This window comes from Parus major, chromosome 2 (assembly GCF_001522545.3).
Source record: "Parus major isolate Abel chromosome 2, Parus_major1.1, whole genome shotgun sequence".
NCBI classification, from domain to species: Eukaryota; Metazoa; Chordata; class Aves; order Passeriformes; family Paridae; genus Parus; species Parus major.
This window is the reverse complement of record NC_031769.1, coordinates 6,354,131-6,372,377: the sequence shown is the minus strand read 5'-3', so window position 1 is coordinate 6,372,377 and position 18,247 is coordinate 6,354,131. Positions and strand designations below refer to the sequence as shown.

General features: G+C 43.3%; 2 protein-coding genes across 10 annotated transcripts in view; one reads left to right on the top strand and one right to left on the bottom strand.

Moving 5' to 3' along the window:
- Positions 1-401: 401 nt before the first annotated feature.
- Positions 402-2,306, bottom strand: LOC117245583 (glycine-rich cell wall structural protein 1-like). The gene is made up of 2 exons (XM_033520249.1): positions 1,680-2,306; positions 402-1,170 (listed from the first exon to the last, which is right to left on the bottom strand). Exon 2 carries the CDS (start codon positions 1,147-1,149, stop codon positions 412-414), a length of 738 nt encoding a protein of 245 aa, XP_033376140.1. The 5' UTR covers positions 1,150-1,170; positions 1,680-2,306; the 3' UTR covers positions 402-411.
- The window catches only part of KMT2C (lysine methyltransferase 2C), a 190,661-nt gene continuing 173,369 nt past the window's right edge, over positions 956-18,247 (top strand). For 8 of the 9 annotated variants that reach the window (XR_004500383.1, XM_015653412.2, XM_015653430.2 and 5 more), the window contains exon 1: positions 1,151-1,351. Coding sequence is in view for 8 of the 9 variants with exons in the window: in XM_015653412.2 (XP_015508898.1) it covers positions 1,176-1,351 (176 nt within the window). In the remaining variant the exon portion in view is untranslated. Of the gene's footprint in view, positions 1,064-1,150; positions 1,352-18,247 lie in introns of those variants that run through there. The other variant, XM_015653364.2, reaches the window with a different exon arrangement.

Sequence of the window (18,247 nt, the reverse complement as noted above, 5' to 3'; positions counted from 1 at the left end):
GCGCAGCCCGTGTGCGGAGAGCGACGGGGCTATCCGCCGCGGAGCGGCCGCTCGCTTCCAGAAGGGGCTTTTCCTTTTCCACGGGGGAAATAAATAAAAAGAAATAACAAGGGCGGGAAGAGGGTGGGGGAGCAGCGGACGGGGCGCGGTGCGGGGTGGGGTGCGCGGAGCACCCCGTGGCGCCGCGTCCCGTCCGGGCCCCGCTCCGCGGTTTCCCCGCAGCCCGGCGCGGCCCCAGCCCAGCCCGTGAGGTCAGCGAGGCGGCGGATGGGTGTCTGCGCCGGGGGACGGGCGGTGGGCGGGCGGGGCAGGCGCAGTGTGGGGCCGCGGCAGGGGAGGAGGAGGAGGGCGGGCGGTCGCTGTGTCTATGTGTCGCACTGGCGGGGGGGAAGGGAGTCGGGGAGGGGGGGGTTACACACCAGGGCAGCGCCGGGATCCCTTCTCCACCCTGCGGGGAGGGGGCAGGGCGCCGCCTCCTCCTCCCCCTTCCTCCTCCCCCTTTTTCACCCTTCCTCCTCCTTCTTTCCCCAAAGTTAAACTTCCTGCTCCCGGCCCGGCTGGGAAGGGGACGCGGAGCCCGGCCGGACTCAGCCCCTCGACACACACAACAGCTGGAGCTGTCAAAACTTCCTCCGCTCGGCCTCGGCCCCCGCCGCCTCCGCCGCCGCCGCCCGCTCCTCCTCCGCCCCCGGGGGCTCTGCGCGGGGGGAGGGCGCAGGGCCAGGGTACAATGAAGCGGCGGCCGCCGCAGCCGGGCAGCGCAGCAGCCGGAGCCGCCGCCAGCGCCCGGGGCCTCTGAGCGGGGGCGCCCAGCGGCGGGACCAACCGCGTCTCTCTCTCTCGCTCGCTCTCTTCACCTCCCCCAGCCCCGACAGACCCCGCCGAGCCCGGGGAGGGTGTTATTGTGTGTGAGACCCTTCCTTCCGTCCTCTGCGCTTTCTCTTCGCCCCCCCCCTCCCCCTCCCCTCCTCCTCCTGCTCTCCCCATGCTGCTCCCCCTGCTACCTGTGCTGGTCGGCGGCGGCTGAGGCCAGCGATGCGAGGCGGAGGTGGAGGAGGCGGAGGTGAGGAGGAGAGGAGCCGCGGGAGCAGGAGGAGCATCGGGATCCCCATCACCATCCTCATCTTCATCCTCATCATCATCATCCATGTGTCTCTCTCGTCCTGCTGACTAGGATGTCAACGGAGGACAAGAGTCTGGTGGTGGCGGTGGTGGAGCCGCCTCAGCAGCAGCAGCAGCCCCCCGAGCCTGGAGCTCCCCCCTCAGCAGCAGCAGCAGCAGCCACAGACAAAAGACCTAGGGGCCGGCCTCGCAAAGATGGCGCTTCCCCTTTCCAGAGAGCCAGAAAGAAGTAAGTTCAGCGTTTGTGTGTGCGAGGCAGAGAGGGGCCGGGGCAGGCGGCCAGGCGCAGGCAGAGCTGTCAGTGGAGACTCGCTGCTCGTCGCCCCCTCCCTCTGCCTAATGCCATTTTGAGAAGGGCCCTTCTTTCTTCTCCTCCTCTCCCCTTTGCACTTTCCCCTCCTCCTCCTCCTCCTTTTTCACCTTTGTCTTCCTCCGCCTGCTCTCCCTTTTTCACTTTTCTTTCACCATCCCTATTCCTTTTTTCTCCTCCTTCTTGGGAGTTTCTCTTTAGCTCTTCCCCCTTCAACCTCTTCCTCCTTTTTCCCTTGCCTCTGCACCTTCCCCCTTCTTTTTGGGTCCGTTCCCTTCCAGGGCGCTCGGCTGCCTTCAGCGTCGCCTGGGTACTCCCTGTGCGCTGACGGTAGTTCCTCGTCGCTTTCCCTTGTTATGCCCCCCCCTTCCCCTCCTCTTTTTGGGGAGGAAAACACGTTTCTCGGCGGGTGGCGGGGAGGACACCCCCGCGCACACGCAGAGTTGAGGCAGGAGTTTCTCGGCGGCGCGGGGGGAGCTGTCAGAAGCCGCCGCACGGAGGGACGCGCCGGCGGGACGGTGCCGAAGCACAACAAACAAACACACGGAGGGAGGGGGCGGAGGATGGCGGGGAGAGCCCGTTCTCCGGCGCTGGCAGCTCTCCCTTCGCCGCGGCCTCTCCCCGCCGGGGGCGCGGGTGCTCGCCCGCCCCAGCGGTCCCCCCCCCCAGCCCCGCTGGGCGCTCCCCAGGGGCCGCCCCGCTCCCCGCAGCCCCGGGCGGGGATCCCGCCGGGCCGGGCCGGGCCGGGCAGCGCTGCTCCGCGGAGGGAGCGGGGGGGCCGCGCTGCGGTGCCTGGGGTGCGGGGCCGGGCTGCGCTCGGGGAGAGGCCCCGGGGCCGCTTCCCGGGAAGCGCCGCTGCCGCGCTGGCTGCGCTCCCCGCGGGTTATTTTTGAGTAGGATGGAGCTTGCCATGGCATAGCTGATGGCAGCGGTAATAGGGCAAAGCTGGGCGGCACGTTTGGCCAAGGAACGTCAGGAGGTGACCAGAGCAGTTCCTGCGCTGTGAGGTCTACCCGAACCTCGGGGTTCAGAGATTGTTCCCTTTGTTTTGGGGGACGCGCTCAGTTTGACACTGCCGTGTTTGTCCTGGAGAGGTCCTGGCGCTTCCCTAAGCGCCCATCCCGAACATCACTGCCAATTTCCGTGCCGGAATCATTTCGGTTGGAAAAGACCTTTAAGGTCAAGTCCGACCATAGGGTCACAGTGGAAGTCCAAACCATGAAGGATTCTGCTGGGCTGGACCTAAACACATGCAAAGACCATGCATCTTTATGTGCATTTGTTTTTATAAAAAATATTTTTACAAATTTATATACAAGTATCCCAGGACAGAACTATCATTAGCTTGGGATATATTATTTTTTTTTTTTTGGTGTTGTCATGGATGAAAGTTTACCTGCAAAGATTTTCATGTCACCTCTGGTTTTGAGTAAGGTGTGTTGTTTACAGCTCCATCTTTTCATTATCTTATGTATTTTCCTGGTAACATTTTTAATATAGCAGTTGTTGAAAGTAGTTGGCAAATGTACACGTGGTGAAGTTCTTGGGTTCATCTCCTTTATGTTTAGTTTTACATACTTTGGTTTTATTTTTAACTACAGAATCCAAACCTTGCATAGAAAACATTTGAATATTTTCTTTTAAAGGAAGTTCTTCTGAAGAAAAATGTAACTGAAATGTACCAAATGCATAAAAAAACTAAATAGTGTTATATGTGAAAATTTGCATATCTTCTTAGGCCAGTTTGAGGTTGTGTATGCACTCCTGAAGACAAGTGTGTGTTGAAGAGGTAATTCCTTGCCTTCAGTTAGGTTTTTGTTGTCATGGGAATGTTGTTTGCTGCATTCAAGAAGAAATAAAATAATCCTGTAAAATGTGACCTTATACTGACATAAGTGTTTGTATAAAAATTGGGAAATTAAATTGGCTGACAAAAAAATTAAAATGAATCAATACTCTTTTTGTTCACACTCTGATTGTTCCTGGGTGGCATGGTGCTCCCTGTCCTGCTGCATCTTTCTGCAAATCCTGTACTTCTGGTAAAGGCATTATGAAATAAGTCATAAATTATTTTTAAGCTAGGTTTTTATAAAAAACATTTCTTTTCTAACCTGTGCAGCACAGGTATAGACGGGTGGTTTGTAGTTGCATCCATTTGGAGATGAAAATGTTTTTTTTATAAGTTTTCCTGTTTACAAAACACTGATTACAACTTGCCTAGTAAATACAGAAGCAAGACAACTAAAACTATTTTCTATTTTTTCCTTCAGAGTGCTTGGTCCTGTCTTCCTTTTCACTTCTGTGCTTTCCAGTTGGATTAATGTGCCTCATGTAAACCAGATAAAAGAGCATATGTCAGACCATTTTCTATACTGTAATCACATGTCTAAATCACTATTAGCCAGTCAAATTGTTCAACTGCTTTATCCCATTATAGGAAATGTTCCACTGATTGTTCAGTCTAAGTGCAGTCTAAGTAATGATAAAACGAAGCACTGCATTAAACTGGAAAAGCCAGAATAGAATAATTCCTCAGCTATGGATGCCTCCATTAAACAGCAGTGCCATATTGGAATGTGCTTTAGGTTGGTACTTTACCTTCTTTGAAGGCCATGTTTTTAAGCAAATTTGATGAGTTTAAGCAGACAGATGGAAAACTGCCTTGAATCTGCTCCTGTGAGATGCCAGGGATTCTCAACTCTTCCCAGAAGTAGGCTTATGTTAAGGGAGCAGAGGGTTCTTCAGTAGGACAGTGCTTGCCCACATGTCATTCTGTGTTTTACCTGGTTATCAGTAAAAATTCCACTGGTGCTGTGGACAGAGATAAGTACAGGGAGCAGTGGAGGCTTCCTATGGGTGAAGAATTGGGAATCAGGGTCATCAGTGCCTGGAGAGAGGTACAGATGGTAGAATGTAGTGCTAGAACAGCCTTCTATCATTGTTTGAAGGATGTAGCTTCATGTAGCACCGTCAGGAGAGTTAATCTTAGGTGAACAGTTCATTTTTATTATTTATATTGTAATTGTGCCCAGAGGCCAGGGCACCATAACACTACATGCAGTACAAATGCATAAGCAAAGGTTGTTCCTGCACAAACAATTTCGTAATTTAAATTTAAAGATAAGACAGCATGTAAATGTAAGAAATGTATTGGGAAAGAACAAGGGAGCTGTGAGAATGCTGTGAGCAAAAGAACATGCAGAAGTTCAAGTACCCTGGCTATCTCAGCATCGGGGAGTGATTCACAGGCATCCGACTTGGAGGATATATTTAAAGCAGGGTAGCATTGTCACCTTGAGGATTTCCAGAGATAACTGGTTCCCTGCCTGAACTGCCAGACCAACACTCCTCTTTTCTTCCTTACATTTTGACAAGGGGTATCTTGTACAGAGCAGCAATTCAAATTTAAGAGGTGGAGCAAGAACAGGCCATGCAGAGCCTTGAAGTTTAGAGCAAGGAGGTTGTTCATGCCATGGTACATCAGGAAGAATACAGAGAAGTGTAATCAAAGCAGTGAACAAAGAAAATATTTTTGTAGTATTGCCTTTCTGCCTCAAAAGGTAGAAAGACTGGATTTATAAAAGTTGAAAAAAGGTAGTAAAGTTGCATTACTAAAGCTAGGACATGATGGAGAAGAAAGAAGCTTTCAGATGCATGGTTAAATGAACTGCTAAGACTGTAGAGGAAAAATGGAAATAATTAGGTGCCACCTCACTATATGGCCTGAAATCTTAGGAACTTAACTCTTGCTTGGATTATACCTCAAGTTCCAGGGTAGGGACCTGAAGAATAGGAATGTGGTCAAAAAAATGTAGAGGAAGAGTTCTTTCTGTCTTAACTATACTGTCACTGTATGAACAGCTGGTTGTTCATGAAAACGTATCAGAACATTATTGTACAGGTGCAGTAAACATTTTTGTAATCAATTTTAAGTAGCAGAGCTTTCTTAATCTCTGCAGGTTATAAGAAGCACAAACAGATGCTGCTTCTTAGCAAATTCTAGCAGCACAAGTCTCATTCATTGTGACCCTTTGTAGATCAGTGTCAAAGCTCACTTCAAAACTTTATTTTCAGCATCCATCAGATCTTGAGGTATGCTACAAGTTATTTTTGCAAATGTGTTTACTTTAAAGCAGCATATAATAATGCTTCCAAAATTGTGGAGAACATTTTGTGTTTCCTTTTTAATTACCCATGTTTTAATTTCCATAGTAGTTTTTTGTTACTATGGCCAATGTAAACTGCAGTAGGTTTTCAAAGATCATTGATTTCACATATGGTGATAGTTTTGAGGACCCTTAAGCATAAGTGTTTTTGCCAGGAAATTATTATTTGAGAATTTTTACATCACTTTAGTGATGCATTTGCATTAGGGTAGGCCAATATTTAAAGATACCTTCTCTTCATTTCAAAAGAACCTTAACATGTTGGATGGAGCTTTATAGCTCAGCTGTGTTTCTTTAGTTCATCACACACCTTCTGTGTGATACTTGTGTCTTTACTTGCCTGCCCTTTTCTCAATTCAAAATTTAACATTTGCAAATGTAAGATGTATGTTGTGTTGTAGGATAAAAATGTTCCTAAATACAAGCTCTCAGTCAGGGAAGGTCATTGGGTACCTGGCAAGATTGAGGTCTTCGGATGGACAAGCTTTGTACAGCTATTGCACAGCAAAGAGTTAATGTATTAAAGCAAACACTGGCCTGTAAAAGCCACGTGTATCAAACTGTTTGGCCAAAAGCCAGAAGGCACATAGTGGAACACAGAGTGAGGAGGAGATGAGGTGTGAGGATTGAAGTTGGCTCTCAGCAGAACAGGGCTGAGCTTTATGCCATTTTCTTCAGCAGCCCATGTTCTGTGACTTCCTCCGCTGTATTTGAATTACCAAGCAATTCCCCAACTGCTTTATGTATTTTCTGCATAGGAGCCTGGCTCACAGTGCTCAGAAGGTGAATGGTATCTGTATTAATCTTCAGATTTTCAGTTCTTGATAAGTATTTGTGTGATGGATTTGGTTTATCAAATTGTTTTGCCACAAAGTTGTTAAAATGTGGATTCATGTAGAGTCTTCACTTGTGTCTTATGGGTGAGTGAAGTTAAGCTGAATGCTGGAAATAGATGCACCATTTCCCTAGTTTGAAACAGACTGCACTTGCTGTGAAGGACTTTTTGAGACTTTTTTTTTGACATTTCAGTTGTTAGTTTCTCTCTGTTTGTATTTAATGACCCATTGAACTTCTGTAGCCCTTGTCATGAGAGGACTTCCAAGAGCTGTGGGACAGATCAAGTCTGATGGCTGTCTGAAATCTCAACATTCTGGTCCCAAGGTGTGGCTTGCCCAGTCTCTTGGTTGCTACACTGAGCCAAACACACCAAACATCTCCTCATCCTGTGTGCAATGACAGGGGAGACTTTTCCCTTTTATTGTTTTATTTAAAACAATAAAACAGTTCAATTTTCTTGGCTTTGCTTGTGGATTTTTTTTTTTACTTGTTAGCATGTTAACTCCTACTAGCTTCTTGTCATTGTTCTTTCATAAGATAAGTAATTGGAAATGGACATTTCTATTCTTTGTCATAATTTCAGCTGAGAGATTGTTTTCCAAGGCAGTTGGCTTGCTGAGAATAGGTGAACTCTGCCTTCTTCAGGCTGGAATTGTTTTTTAACTCCTTGCACTACAGCTATATTGAAGAGGTAGCAGGGTTATCAATTACCAGGAAAAAAGAATTTCCTTATCCACCACTAAGGCTCACTCCCTTCTACACTATACTATACACTAATGCTGTGAAATTAACTTTTCAAGAAATGCTGTCATAGGTATACTAAGATGTTATTAATTGCTAAATAATTAGGTGACTGACAATTCCAGGAAATATTGAAAGCTTTTCTCCTTTTTGTGTTTAACATACTTGATCACCAGTTCATACAATCTGCATGGTTCATACAGTTTGAATAAATACAGAGGAGCAAGATTTTACTACTTTTTTGCTTGTAACTTGTATTTTTGGTAGCTTGTACTGAATTCTGCATTTTTTTTTTTTATTTTTTTTTCTCCATTGGAAGGATGGCACCAGACAGTGCTGCTCATGTCATTCCTCTGTTAGTCAAAATAAATTTAGGCACTTGCTTCAAGAACTATGCTGTGTAAGTTCTTCTACAGCATTGGTGCTTTTGAAAGCAAGTAAGATAAAGTAGGAAAACAAACCTGGAATATTTGTTACTTAAAGAAGCATAGACTCTGAATGTAGGGAGTGCATCAGGTGGTTATTTTCCCCAAACACCATAAATCTTAAGCTGGTTCTGGCAGCGAAAAGGAGCAGCAGCACTGCCCTCCCTCTGCTACCAGCTGTTTGTCCTCTCCCCTGTGCTGACCCAGGCGCTTGTGGTGAGCTGCACTGGGAAACTGAGCTGGGGTAGAAGTAACCTGGCAAAGAAACGTGTTTGTGATAGCACCAGGGAGGAGGAGGAGGCCAGAGCAAGGGCCAGGCTGCTGGAGGGAGGCAGAGCTCTTGGCAGCACCGCCAGCCTGCAGCGCTCTCTGTGAAGGTACAGCCTTGGCTCTCTGAAATTTGGGGGATTTTGGTTTTCAGGCTGTCTCCTTCGAGCTTTCCACACAGGAGTGAATTCAGGAGATTGAGATTTTTACAGCCTATGGTCACATAAAGCTGGTTTATTGGTTGTTTAAAAAGAAACAGTGATGTTGAGAGGGTTCTTCACAACATATAGATAGAGGAGTGGTTCTCATCTTCCTCGCCTCAGACACTGGCATTGATTAAATAAGGAATTTCAGTTCTTGCTTTGATCCAGAAAATCATTCTTAAATTGAGTATTTAAAGCACCCTCAAATAACAATGTAAGTAAAATATTTTATGTTAACAATAATTTCTGGTATCCTGGAAGATCCTTCCTACAAGTATATCAATATATAGGCATTATAGTAAAAGCAAATGAGATCTTGCTTCTTTCAGAATATTTTTGCCTTTAGTATTTTTTTTGGGGGAAGTATTTTTACTAAATCACACATGCACCCAATCCTATTGCCAGCCATTCCCATATAAATTTATAATTGCTAATTTTCAGTGCTGTATTTATCAACATTCTAATTGCTTTTCTTTAAGAAACTGCTGGAAGCACTCTCAAACTAGGATGTTTCCACCCAGACTTTTTTGGCATTGAGTAGAGGGAGGGAAAAAGAGGACTTTTGCTGTTATACTGCATTATTACTGAAAATAAAGTCTTGCCAAAACTAGTTTTAATTAGGCTCTCACGAAAAAAAAAATCAGCTTTAGGAAAAATGACCAGATTTTTACTTTGCCTATTATATATTTATATTCCTTGGAGCATGTGCACTTGAGTCACTTGTATGGCACAGTAAGATAAAAGGGATTTTTGGTAGCAAAGATGTGGTCCAAATGTCTCTGCCACTAAACATTTACTGATATCTGAGGTGGGTGATGTGAGTACTGACTGGAAGCTGTAGCTAATCCATAATGACTTCTGGAACATCCCAGTGTTCTTGGAACCTGGGTGTTCCAATAATTGTGTCTTACCCACCTGTCTGTCTGCAGTGTTCCTAGGGCTCAAGAGTACAGCACAGGATAGCTCCATATTGTTATTAATAAAGAAAGGAGTAATTCTGTCTTAAAATTTGGGAGAATTAGTAGTAAGCCATTTCATAAACCAAGAATGTTAATTATTCAGGGTTCTTTTTCCTGAAGTGTGACGTTCAGATGCACAATGAAATTCTTTAAAATAGAAGGAGTATTTACTTTTCCTGTATCAATAGAGATAAATGGAACTGTATGGCCAAAAAAGACTTCAGGGGGTGTCTTGGTCATCCTTCTGTATGTTGTGTATCTGTTCCATTTGTGACAAATGGTTCTCTGACTTGTTTTTGAAGTATTTTGTGAAGGTAGTTCCCCTGTATCTCTAGGGAATTGGTTTCAGGAACTAATTTTGTATAGTATAAAATAAATATTCTTTACTGCTGATTAAGCCAGTTTTGTCTTATATTACTCACAGCTAAAACTTCACAGCTGAAATGGAGAAAAATTTTTATACAAAACTTTCATTTGTCAGGTGATTGTCTCCTTTGTTCTGCACTGAACAAGCTTAACCTCTTTAGCAACATAATATTGATTTAACTGATTTATCCTTCAAAAGATTGCTAGTCTTTATTAGGTTTCATTTGGTTGATATGAGCCACTTCTTAATTTATCAGAATGATTTTTGCTAAGATCTTGTCTTCAAAAATATTTGTAGCCCCTGCCCCACTCTGCTGTGTGTCAATGTCCTCATGCAGGTCCTGGCAGAAGGGACTTTCTTGCAATGTCCATTCACATGGGTTGAAAAGAATTTGCAAATAAAAACCCTCTGAGTGCCGTAGCTCATTGTTGCCAGCCTCTCTTAGGACATTTTTACCAGGACTGTATTAGGGAAGATGACTGCTCATAGTTTAGAGATTACTTCTCTCTGTTTCTCAAGCATTGTGTGAAATTCTTCTAGTCCTGCTGACTTGAATTTCTCTGATTATTTAGTCTAGCAACAAAATCAATTTCTAGTATTAGCTACAATAAGTCTGTTTTATGAAGGCTGAAATACAGAAAATGGCATTTGAGTCTGTTTTGTTATCCGTTTGTTCTTTCTAAACACTGTTTGTACAGACTTTTGTGTTTCCCTTCTTACTTCTAAAATATTCCTGAAACTTTGTTTGCCTTTTATACTGCACAGTGGTAATACTGCATGCTGTGCTTTTATCTCTTCTGATTTTTATCCCTGACAGTTTATGCTGTTCCTTTATATTCATTAAAATGCCCTTGTTTCCATTCCTAATATGATTCTTTCTAGTTTCAGACCCTTATTACTGGCTGCTTTTGATGTAGCCCGTATTGTTCATATACATTTCCTATCTCTCCTCTGCTTTGGAATACTTTGCCATTGTGCACATTCCAGTACAATAACTGCCAGTTCTCCTTTAAATTGTAGTCTCAAGAGATTCTAGCAACAAGTTCAAAGAGTTTGTCGAAATTTGCTTTTCTTCTTTCAGTTAATTGAAGATAAAAATTTGCTCTCCTCTCTCTACTGCTCTCGCTTTCCCCCTTCCTTGGCACAGCGAGTGCTTCTCGTTACCACTTCCAGCCAAATCACTGTACACATTGAGATGTTTAAAATGGAGCCTGCCCTAATAGAGTGAAGTGTGAAGTAACTGCTCTTCTGGCACCCTCAACTTTGTGAAACAGTTGTCCTCAGCGTTTTCACAAACATGTTGGGCTGTTTGTTCTGATATTTTGGTTTTCTATTAGACGTATGGATGATGAAGGCCTCCTCTTACCCTCTGAGATACGTGCTCTGAAAACTTCTGTTAGCTGATTACAAAAACTCAGCAGCTTCCTCAGATTTTTCTCTCCCAGCCTTCTCAGTTCCTTTTTCCCTAGTTCCCATTCGTTGCTTATGTGTTTCTTTTACCTTCAGCTTTTTTCCTTCTGTTTTTTCCCTTATAATAAAAGCAAATGACTATTTTTTTCTTATCGTGGCCCACTGAACTGGATAAGACTAGAACTTAGAAATGGGCCAGATGCTTTTCATTGTGAGGAAAACCTTGGAAAAGGGAATTTTGAAATAAAAAGGAACTGATCATTTCAGCTTCCTGAAATTTTTTCATTCCTGAGTTGGGGGCTGATTTGTGGCCATGCTAGTGTTTTGTATGGATGAGAGTCATGGCTGGAGCCAGCAATAGTGTTCTGGCACATGAAGCACTCAGCTTCTTGTCTGAGGTTGTGGAAAACCCAGCAGGGAATGTTTGGAGTTGCTGTACACTGCTGTCCCCGGCGTTGTCCCCACTGTCACATGGTTTCTCATCCAGTTCTGATCACTGCCAAACCATTCTCAAGGCTGGCCCAAGGTTCCGTGTGGTCCACACGCTGTTCCCAGCATAGTTTGTGTGTGGCTGCTTTGTGTGGGAGTTTGGGAATTAGATAGCGTGGATGGAAGCTGTCTGGTGCTTGTCAGCCTCAAGGCCAACATCACCAACTACCTTTAATGTACTGGTATAACCATAACTGGATTTGTTTCATTGTTTGTGTTCTTTTAAGGAGGAATTCAATCAAACTGATAGAATTCTCATCAGTTTCACTTCCAGCCTCCTGGGCAAACAGCGTGGCACAGTTAATGTTCTCTAACCCATAGGGATGTAAGTTTAGGAGGAAAAGCTCACAGCAGAATTGCTCTGGAGGGAGCAGAGGAGATGTGATGTACAAGCCATGAGGCTCTGGGAAATGCTGGTTTTCAGTGCTACTTCAGGCTTCTCACACACAATGTTTCCTGATTCATGTTTTGAGTAATTAACCTTGCATCAGGCGTCCTGGTAGAGATTTATACAAAGGAAAATGCAAAACACATTTGGCAGGAATTCTAATTTATATTTCTGCCTGTGTTGTCCAGAAACCCTTTAGGGGGGAACTGGGCCCAGAAATGGGAGGGTAACTCAAGAAATAAATGATCTGTAAGCAAAATTATTTAAATAAATAATCTCTGAGCTCTTACATGTAGCACCAAGTACTGGCTCATGTCTGACTGTGCTGTTGTCTCTTTCTTTAATGGAATGGGAGTGTATTCATTGTCTTGTGGTGTGCTGTGAACAGCTTGGAAATACATTGATTTCAAATGTATTAGTTGGTAAAGAATAAATATGAAAACTTGGTAAACTCACATTTCATGCGCTCTCTGTGGTCTTCTCAGACAAGGATACATTGGTAGAGTAGAACAGAGAAAGTACTGTTGGTTGTGAACCTACTTTATGGGCAAGCAGAAAATCTTGATCTCAAGGCCTGTTAATCAGATGCTGTCAGTGGGGGTTTTAAATTACTGATAATGTAAATAAATATTTGTTTAAGAATATTTTTGGTTTACCTTTTTTTTTTTTTAATTCATGCATCTCTTTTCATTTTACTTGCTTTAGACAGTCTTGATAGATGAAAAACACCCTGTTTTTACATTGTTAGCTTGACTGTTATTTTAAAGGCTCTTTTAGACCAATGAAAGTTTCTTGTCAATTCTTAGTTAACATGCTCACACTTAGAAAAAGTGAAGTCATAATTGTCTTGGACATGTTTAAACTTGTTGAGTTGAAGCTTGGGCTCTCAGCTATTCCATATCTTCTCAGATGCACTGCTTTCCTCATGTGGCTAGAATTTGGAAAAATATTGTGATAGACATTTGTTAGCTGGCTTTTATCTAAAGACTATAAATGTTGTTCAGTCAAGTTGTTAAATATTTCTGGGGTTTTCTTCTCCTTTTTTTTTTTTTCTTTTTGTCCCCTAGTTTGTAGCCTGAACTGAACTTGGAGAATTTACATGTGCATGGAAGTGACCATGGCATGTGGTGTGGGAGCATATTCCATAATAGCTATTAGTAATGGGCCTTGGGGACAGGGCAGAGGCTGACTTCTAGCTCCTGTGGTCATGCCATCTAGGTTTCTTTTTTTAGCAGCGTGTTGTGATGGTCTAGTTTCTGTCTGAATTGTTTTCTTTCAAAACTTGAAAGGAATAATTAGATTTATTTTACTATTCTAAAGGAGCTTACTAATGAAAGGTGGAAGTGTCTTTAAATTTTTGCTAAGGTCTTTATGCTTAGTCAGTAGAATGAAGTAGTTATCTCTGAAATGCAATGGGGTCTAAACAGGGGCAATCTAATAGGAAATACTAAACAAAGGTGTTTAGGTGGGATTTAGGTTGTCTGAATATCACCTTTATGCCCTGATTGCTGTTGTCTGTACTTGGCATAAATTATTTCAAGTAGGGTCCCCCCATCAGATTTCAGCACTGTGTGTAATTACACAGCTATGTAAACAACAAATTGAACTTCAAAATACTTTTAAACCATTTTGGGAACTGACTGTCACCTGCTTTGAGCAGGAGGTTGGACTGGCTGACCTTTGAGGTCTTTGTCAACCTGAGTGACTGAGTGATCCTACTCCATGAGCATCCCTTCTCAAGGGGATGTCTGTTACTTATGTTGTACCCATTGCTTTTACACAGTGAATGATGTGTAATAACTTGTTTTCTAGATGGTGTTTTCCTGTACTGTTTATGGAAAGAAAATAGTTTACTCAATCTCTTTGTTTCATTGTCTGTTTTTTCCCTTTGTCACTAGATACTTGCTTTATCAATCTGTGTAATTCCACATATACTAAATAAATTATTACTTTTTTACTACACTGGGATTGTTTTTTTCAGAAATGGTGTCACCTGGCATTCCAGATTTTCTTTTTAAAAAGTAGATTTAAAAGTTTATCTGCTAGAAAAGTATAGGGCTATTTTGATTACATTAAAGCAAATACATCAGAATTTATAGTCTCATTGGATTTCCATCATGCACTGTTGAAGACAGTTTTGTCCTGCCTGTGCTAGGAGCTAACAATGCATGTCACTAGCAATGACTCATTTTCTGATCACTTGGGAGTATTTAGGTATTTCTGGTTTTCTACCTCATCTCATCTTGCATCTTCTTTTGAACTTGTGGTCTTTTCATCTATGTTGGGTTTTAGTCCTCTCTGTATTGATTTGCTCATCTCTTTATTTTTTTTTGTCATAAAGAAAATTTTCATCAGGAAGTCTAGTGACAGGACAAGGGGGAATGGCTTCCAACTGTCAGGGGGCAGGTTTAGATTAGATTTTTAGGAACACTTTGCTGTGAGGGTGGTGAGCCACTGGAACAGTTTGACCAGACAAGCTGTGGCTACCCCCTCCTTGGAAGTGTTTCTGGCCAGGCTGGATGGGGCTTGGAGCAATCTGGTCTATGGAAGGTGTCCCTGCTCATGGTAGAGAGGTTGGAAGTTATATTTGTCAAACCTTGCCAGTCAAAACCATGAGAAGAGACCGAATGTGATGCTTTCTTCATAGAAAGCTGTTTCAATTATCTGACTTGAATTGCTGTTCAGGTTCTGTTTCTAAAAGCAAGCTTGCTATATGCGACATCTTAATGGTTTTAAATCAAATTTATCACACTATGTTAATGTGAGTATGCAGTTAATACACAAAACGTGTTTCTTGGCTGTGTGACATGCTGCCAACCTGTTTTTGGGTCTAGATATGATCTGGCTCATGCTCACAAGAAGAGAGAGCAGGGGAGAGGAAATAGACTGTTTGGAACCTTTTTTAATTTCATTTTTTACTTTTAGAAATGGAGTCTATCTCTAGAGAATGTTGTGGTACAGGTTAGAAACTAAGAACTTCCAAACCCCTTCAAATGCAGTAGAAAAAAGGAGTCAGTTGTCTTCTGTTTAATCCTTTGGCATGAAAATTGGAATTTACAGAGAAATTATTCACAGAAGAGGGTGGTTTGAGTTGCTATGTAGCATGGAAGCATAAAGGGATGCTAGAAGGTAAAATGCCTTTACATTTCAGTAGAATTGCCAGGCTAAGGAGAAATACTGCATTTCCTTTTCTGCTGTTGTCCTTGGGTAGCTCAGTACGTAGCGCTTAATCTCAAGTTGTTACAACTATAATATTTTTAGAAAGCCATTGAATATTTTGGAAATAGCAGGTCAGCAGGAGTTAAGGAAAATGTTTAAGAAAGACAAACACATTTTTGAGCTTCCTAATATATCTGTCTTTACATTTTAAAATCATGAAGTAACGGATCAGATGTATGACCCAGTTAGAGGAACCAAGAAATACTGTTGAGTATTTCTGTTGAGAAGCCCATGACTCCTACTTGTATGTGTTTCATCTGAAATTTTGATAGGAGTATGTTGGAAGTGGTGACTTGTCTGTTTCTGAATTTCTCTTGGTTGCTGTGAAGAAACATTCTCTCAAAGTTAGGAATGTAAATAGGGCCTATCACAAACAGATAGGGTGTGCTTCACTCAATGTGTCTTTATTAACTCAAGAGTGGCATCCTTGAGTTTATCAGTTTGAGCTTGGAAGAAAACAGTCTACCATATGTATAGACATAAGTTTTTATCTTAATCATTAAATCTACGACTTCTGTTGCTTATTAAAAAAAAAAAAAAAAAGTCTGAGAAGAGATGACTGGTCCCATTTTTCCCATGTACATTTTCTTGGCAGAAGCATTGGCATAAACACTTCCTGCCTTGCCATTATGGTGACACACGTTTGTGGAGATGTGTGAATCAGGGCAGGGAACTGCTGCAGACACAATTGCTTTGCCTTTTCTCAGTGTCCATCCCTGCTGCTTCTTGCTGGGTTGCCCTGTAGCAGGTTTGGTCCATGTGTTTGGTCCACAATCCAACATTCATCTGAATGGGAATAATTCCGAGGCTGGGGAGAAGAGGTGTGGGGTGGGATCAGCTTCCATTGGAACTGCTGCTGAACATATAATCCTACTGATTTCAATTTATGGGCAGTTTGTGTGGGGAAGTAGTAATCAGTCAATATGACTGGTGTTGGACCACATCTGATTGTGCTGTAGTAAAATCACACTTTTTCCTTACTAAGATTTTTATGGCAATTAATGTCCTCTTACAGTAAAATAACTAAATCTCATCCTTTGATGTGAGAGAAAATCCATCCCCAAAGAAGGGGAAGAACAAGGTGGTCTAATAGGGCTTCATACCTGTTGTCTTGGGTCCCATGAACAGCAGGGAAAAATACTGAGAGTAATTTATTATTATTATTATTTTAACCAGCTATTATTAAATTAAAACTTGTTTGTGCTAGAATACTTAAACTTGTCGGGGGACCCATTACCTTCTAGGTGAAAACCTAAAGTTTTTAACAGTGTAACACGTGAAAATATCTGCAGGTTTAAGGTAGAGCAGCGCAAGAAAGACAACCCTTTGAACTGATGGCAGGTCAGTCATGCTGCAGGGAAATCACCTGGAATGGTACCACACCAGGGCTGTAGTGGAAGCTCATCAAAACAGGCAGTTACAGCATAGATGGCACACAGGAAACTTGGTTCTCCAACCTACTGACTCTAAACATGCCTTTTGTTTAATATACTTTGGGGAACACACAGCTTCTGTCTGCTGTGTGGTAGCTTCTTTGGTTGAAGGGGAGCTTACTTTATTTGATCTCAGAATAATTGGTTGGAAAAATGTTTAAACTCAGCAGAGATGGATGTCCAACAGGGGCTTGTCCTGGCTGAACCTGAAGGATTTTGAGTGTGAATGGGAATAGGCAGAGTGATTAATGTCTGAGTAGGGGCTTTGCAGTTCACCCCTTGTTAGTTGGACCAAGGCAACCAACCCTTAATGCAGAACAAACCCATGACATTCACCATCTCAGCTAAGGTTTGGAATAACATATTTAACCTTCTCATTGCAGCAGATTGAGTGTGCTAATACGTGTGGTTACAGAGATGTGCTGATAAGCCAGAGCGTGATAGCACCTTGTAGCCAAACACATTTATGTGTCCGTACCTGTACTAACATGGCACAATGGCTCTTATACAATAGTTACTTGTTTCAGAGTAAACACCTGGAGATTTTTTCATGTGAGTGCTTTCTTTTTAAAATTTTGTCTTTATCTCTGCAGAATGGGCTTGATAAAAACTTTCCTGTAGGCTGGGCACCTATAACATGTTGAAAATGGAAGGAGAGGTAGAACTGGTCCACTCCATCTACCTGGGTAGATCCTGCTAAGTGAATCAGTGTGGGAATTTGTTTAGTTCAGTCTTAGAGGTGAAACAGTGTCTTTGAGTTCCTAGGTGCATTTATTGGTACTTTCTCTAACCAGTACTCATAAGACAATATTGAAATTACTTGCTTGTCCACAACAGATGGTGTGCAAGATTAACTATGTCCAGCTGCAGCTCGGTGTGACAGAAGAGAATTTGATAAGAGAAAATATTAAGATGAGTGAGAAAATAGAGGTGATGCATGGTCTTACTTTGTTTGGCAGACAAGTCAGATTATTGTTGTCAACGTGTCAACCTGTGTCTTGCAGATGTCTGATACCTAAAGAAATTTTAAAAAAACTTGAGATTGACAGAAGCAAAGCATTACACAACAGCTGCTTTGGGGTTTTTGCGTGAAGGGAAGTTGAACAAAGGTAGTTGCGTTACTGCTCAAATTGGCAGGACCCATTGGTTTGCAAGTATCTATCAATGCAAGTGAAGTGACACTTGCGTAATGTTTTCTTGATTTGTTTTTCTCTCTGCAGGAGAATAAAATTGGCAGGGAGCATTTGGAGGATTAGGAAAGAGCCATTTGTAGATGGACATTTGTCAAACTTTGCTTTCTTAGCTTGTCCATTCCAGACTGTTTTGGAGAAGTGTAGAGCAGCCTGGAAAATGTTGGGAGGGGGTGTGGGAAGGGGAGAGGAAAATAAAAGAAAACTAAAACACTAACTAAAACCACAAAACTAAACACCAAGAAGTTTCACCTCAACATGAGGAAGAACTTCTTTGCGTTGAGAGTGGCACAGCACTGGAAGAGGCTGCCCAGGGAAGTCATGGAGTCTCCTTTCGCTGGAGACATTCCAAAGCCACCTGGACGTGTTCCTGTGTCACCTGCTCCAGGTGACCCTGCCTTGCCCGGGGCTTGAAGTAGCTGATCTCCAACCCAAACGCTTCTGTCATTCTGTGGAAAAACCGGGCGGGGAGAAAGGCGATCCCCCGAGTCCCGCGTTAATCTTTGACGGGTGAAACCCTGGTTTTCCCAGAGCAGCCCCAGCAGCCGAGGAGGGGCCGCCAGGAAAGCGGCTGGCGTCTATGGAAACGTAACTTTTGGTTGCGCCGCTTTGTTAAATGGAAAAGTGCGGGCGTGGGGGGAAGGGAGCGGGAGCGCTGCCGCCCGCCGCGCTCGGAGGGTGCTCCCGGACGGGGCCGGCGGGGGGAGCGGCCGGGCGCTCC

Coding starts and splice junctions, on each gene's coding strand:
- LOC117245583 (XM_033520249.1), bottom strand. CDS start 1,149: ATGGATGATGATGATGAGGATGAAGATGAGGATGGTGATGGGGATCCC.